A 5,084-nucleotide genomic window follows, 5' to 3' on the forward strand; every position below is an offset into this window, starting at 1 on the left:
CTACAGGTTTCTTCAAATCAACCAGCGGGCTCAGACAAGGCGACCCCAACTCCCCCGCCCTTTCTGTTCTTGCAGCTGACTATCTCTCGCAGGCTCTTGAAAAACTCATTCTCGGGAATAGGGAGATGACTTTCAAAGCCACACGGGGGTGCTTAGAGATCAGCCACCTCGCCTATGCTGATGACATCATCATTTTCACGCAAGCAGCCACAACATCTCTTAGGAGACTCAGAGCGTGCCTTGACCACTATGCTGAGGTCTCGGGCCAACAAATCAACCTTGCTAAGAGTAATTTCTATATTGTTTAAGCACATGAAGGGTGGGCGAACTCTATTCACACGGAAGGGGGCTTCTCTAGAGGTATGTTCCCTTTCCTTTATCTTGGTGTCCCTATCTACCGAGGGGTTAAGCGATCGGATATGTTTATGTTCCTTCGGGAGAAAATTGCGGCAAGGATTTTAGGATGGGCACATCGGCACCTGTCCTTCGGGGGAAGACTCACTCTAATCAAGAGCACGCTTGAGGCGGTCCCACTCCATATCTTTCAAGCAATTGAGCCCACGGGTGGTGCACTCAAGCAGTTGGATCAACAAATGGCCCGCTTCTTCTGGGGTTCGACTAATGAGAAAAAGAAGACACACTGGATAGGTTGGGACCAGATCTGCTGTCCCACTGCTGAGGGAGGCCTTGGAATCCGCAAGTTCAAAGAGGTACTCCGCGCTTTTAATATTAAGCTATGGTGGAGATTCAGGGAACAAAATTCCTTATGGGCACAATATATGATGGTTAAGTACTGCAATAAGGCGTCTCCACTTACGGCTTGGGTGGTGGGATGAAATAGTCCGACCTGGAGAAGGCTCCTAAAGATGGCGCAGGCTCACCCATATGTCCGATGGGTGGTGGGTAAAGGAAGGATGTATTTTTGGGCTGATTTTTGGCTCGGAGATACCCCACTCAGAGAACTTAGCCTAGATGATAGGGGCAACCCCCTGGATCATGTTAGGGTTTTCATCATGGATGGGGCATGGAATGAACCGAAGCTCCGAATGCTCCATGCACAAGCCGGATTCCCAGAACATGTAATCCTGAAGATCCTTGACACGCCAATCATTTTGGGGGAAGAAGATACGCCGAGATGGACGTTGTCTCAGACAGGGGAGTTCTCACTTGCGACAACCTAGGAGACCATCCGGACACAAAGGCCTTTCGTCCTTGGACTTGATGATGTTTGGAGAGCTGGCATCACCTCGTCGATTGCCATCTTTATTTGGCGTCCAAGTGCCATGTGGACACGAAGCTACAATGGAGGAAAATGGAGATGGCATCCAAGTGCCAATGTTGCCCACATCGGCCGAATATTGAGTCTCTCCAGCACCTCTTCATTCGAGGGGATGGAGCCGTGAGTGTCTGGAGGGAGTTTGACTCATGGTTTGCGGGAACCTCACCTTTACTTCGGATTAATGACACAATCCCAGAAAGACTCGAAGTTTGGGCCCAAAGACTTCAGCAACCGGGTAAGAAGCACCTTAGTAAAGTCATGTCGTACCTTATATTATGGTTCCTTTGGGCGGAGCGGAATAGGAGTCGCCATCAATTGGTTCAGTTCAAGGCCTTTAATGAGGTTTGGGAAGTTCAAATGTTTATACGTAATTGCATGGCTAACGGGAGCTTCAAACCGAAGCATTGGAAGGGTGTAAACCTTAAAATCAATGTCCCGAGCCAGGTGGGGTCGAGGAGGAGTAGTAGGCCTCTTGCGATGCCGATCAAATGGAACCCGCCGGATAGCCCTTGGATCAAGCTCAATACTAATGGCGCATACTTAGAAGACATGGACAAGGTGGGAGGGGGATGAATTATCCGTGATCACGAGGGTAACATGCTCGCAGCCTTCGCCACTTCACTCGAGGCCCACTCGGCCCTTGAAGCGGAGCTTATGGCCATACATCACGGGCTGACTTTAGCCTTGGATTTTGGACGACCTATTTGGGTTGAATCAGATGCCGCCCAAGCGGTTAAGCTCCTCAATGGCTCAAGCTGGGGGCCAGCATACACGAGCCGAATCTTGGCACGCATCGCCATTCAAAAGAGTCAACAGATTACCCGAACAACTTTCATACATCGGGAGGGGAACAAAGGAGCAGACCTCCTCGCAAAAATGGGAATTGAGAGCCCTGAATCTCTCCGCATGAACACCTCAACGGCCCCACGGATCCTTAAAGCAATTGTCAGACTGGAGGCTATGGGCGTCCCCAATATTCGGGTCCAAGCCGAGGATGAAGATTAGGTTTGCGTGCCGAGGAAAGATGTGTAATTCCTTGTATGTACCATGCAATTGTAATTTTGAAGAGAGTATGATGAGGTCCGGTCCCTGCGGTTTCGGACCGCATACTACTCTTGCTTTCGCTATGGCATACCACTTTTGGGTATGGCCACGTTCTGTAGTTCACAACCTTTTCAAATATAGGGATGAGGGACCCACGAACCCTCCACCGTGAAGGTGTTTGGAGTAAAAAAAAAAAAAAACATTATCGAAAGGTGCATTAGCTCATGCTGGTTCTCAGTCCTTATTAATGGGGCCCAGCGGGTTTTTTCAAATCTACTCGTGGGCTCAGACAAGGAGATCCCATCTCCCCGGCATTGTTTGTGATTGCCGCAGTTTATCTATCCAGTGCCCTCGACAAACTCATTCTTGGCAAGAAGGAGATGACCTTCAAAGCCTCTAGGAGGTACATGGAAATCAACCACTTAGCTTATGTCGATGATATTATTATTTTCACCCAAGCAACTGCACACTCTTTGCGCCGGCTTAGAGCGTGTCTTGATGGTTATAAGGGAGTCTCAGGGCAACAGATCAACCTCGCTAAAAGTAATTTCTATATTTTTTTTTTTTTTTTTTTTTTTTTTTTTTTTTTTTTTTTATCAAACACCTCTACGGTGGAGGGTTCGTGGGTCCCTCATCCCTATAATTCCAAAGGCGGTAATTACAAGGCGTGGCCACACCCAAAAGTGGTGTGCCGTAACAAATCAAGAGTAGTATGCGGTCCAATCCCACAAGGTTCGGACCTCATCATACTCTTTTCCAAAATACAATTAACCAAAAAGCTAGTCACTATTGTCTCCCATCGTCTCATTATCAACTTTAATGCCCGTTCCCGTCAAGGTATCGGATGTGCGACACTCCCATCTCGTCCAATCTAACCAAGTCCAACAGTTCTCTCGGTGCTGAGTTGTAGTGCATTCGTAGACCACTGTCTTGGACTAGCCCCATTTTCGCAAGGAAATCCGCCGCTTTGTTCCCCTCCCTGTGTATGAAGGTGGCTCGGAATTTGAGTTGGCGTTTATGAAGGGTTAGTTGCGCCACCGCTTGCCGGGCGAGTGCCGGCCCCCATCCAGTCCCATTGACCAATTTGATTGCTTGCTCTGCATCGGACTCAATCCAGATTGGTAGGGCGAGTTCTTTGGCTATATTTAGCCCGTGGAGCATGGCCAACAGCTCCGCCTCTAACGCCGAGTGTGCTTCTAGGGGTGTGCTGAAGGCGACGAGCATCTTACCCAAGTGGTCTCGAATAATCCCTCCAGCCCCTGTTCTACCGTTCGCTTCATTGTAGGAGCCATCTGTGTTGAGCTTTATCCACGGCTGGTCCGGGGGGTTCCATTTGATTGCCATGGCTAGGGGTAGCGCCCTGATTGCCGCCGCTTGAGGAATGTTGATTCCAAGTTTAACTCCCTTCCAATGTTTCGGCTTCAAGCTTCCATTGGACATAGCATTCCGAATGAACATGTGGACCTGCCATACCACGTTTTGTGGTTTAAACTGTGTGCCTTGGTGGCGACTCCTGTTTCTCTCCGACCAGATAAACCACAGAATGAGGTATGGAGTGGCTCGGCTAAGATGTTTCTTGTTCGGCTGTTGGTACCTTCGCGCCCACACTTCGATTCTCGTAGGGATTGTATCATTGATATGGATGCGGGGGAACGGGCCTGTGAACCAACCGTCAAACTCACTCCAAACTCTGCGAGCTCCATGTCCCTGGATGAAGAGGTGTTGGAGGGACTCGGTATTCGGTCGGTGGGGGCAGCATTGGCACTTAGAGGCTAGCTCAATCTCCCGCCACTGAAGCTTCGTGTCAACCGGCACCCGATTGGAGAGAAGCCTCCAGATAAAGATGGCTATTGAGTTGGTGAGGCCTGCCTTCCAAACGTCCCCCAAACCTTGGATGATCGGGTTTCGCCCTCGAAGTGTGTCCCATGTCGAAGCCACCGTGAATTCCCCATGTTTAGAGAGGTTCCACCTCAGGATATCCTGTTCATCATGGAGGATCGGTGTATTAATGATGCCATCGATAACATGCTGAGGGAGGCCGGCCTGATTGTGAAGAAGCTGAAGCTTGGGCACATCCCAACCCCCATTAGTAATGAACTCCGAAACCCGGGTGGTTGGTCTTCCCCTATCATCAAGACTAAATTCCCTCAGAGGGCTATTGCCAAGCCAAATGTCATCCCAGAAGTAGATGTCCCCTTGTCCCACTAGCCATCTCATGTGCGGTTGTGCGAGGGGCCATGCTCTTGAGAGCCTTCTCCACGTAGGACTACTCCTGCTCGGCAGTCTCAAGGTGAGCGGTGTGGAGTTGGTGCAATATTTTGCCATCATGTATCTTGCCCAAAGGGAGTTTTGCTCCCGAAAGCGCCACCAAAGTTTGATATTGAAGGCGCGGAGGACCTCCATAGTTTTCCGGATCCCAAGGCCTCCTTCATCAGTGGGCCGACACATTTGTTCCCAACCAATCCAATGGGTCCGCTTCTTCTCATTCGTAGACCCCCAAAAGAATCGGGCCATTTGTTGATCAAGTTGCTTAAGGGTACCGGCCGTGGGCTCGACGGCTTGGAAGATGTGTAAGGGGATCGCTTCAAGGGTGCTCTTAATCAACGTAAGCCTTCCTCCAAAGGATAGGTGACGGTGTGCCCATCCTGAGATCCTTCTTGCAATCTTTTCTCGTAGAAAGAGGAACATGTCCGTGCGTTTGACACCACGATAGATAGGTACTCCGAGGTAGAGGAAGGGGAAAACCCCTCTAGTGAAGCCC

General features: G+C 49.9%; 1 protein-coding gene across 1 annotated transcript; it reads left to right on the forward strand.

Moving 5' to 3' along the window:
- The first annotated feature begins 1,876 nt into the window (after window positions 1-1,876).
- LOC121749504 lies at window positions 1,877-2,284 on the forward strand. Its single transcript, XM_042144070.1, has one exon. It carries the CDS (start codon window positions 1,877-1,879, stop codon window positions 2,282-2,284), a length of 408 nt encoding a protein of 135 aa, XP_042000004.1.
- The last annotated feature ends 2,800 nt before the right edge of the window (window positions 2,285-5,084 follow it).

The sequence above is a fragment of the Salvia splendens genome, chromosome 9, assembly GCF_004379255.2.
Source record: "Salvia splendens isolate huo1 chromosome 9, SspV2, whole genome shotgun sequence".
Classification (NCBI taxonomy): Eukaryota; Viridiplantae; Streptophyta; class Magnoliopsida; order Lamiales; family Lamiaceae; genus Salvia; species Salvia splendens.

Bases quoted from the DNA above. Each gene is read 5' to 3' on its own strand.
- LOC121749504 (XM_042144070.1), top strand. From the start codon at position 1,877: ATGCTCGCAGCCTTCGCCACTTCACTCGAGGCCCACTCGGCCCTTGAA.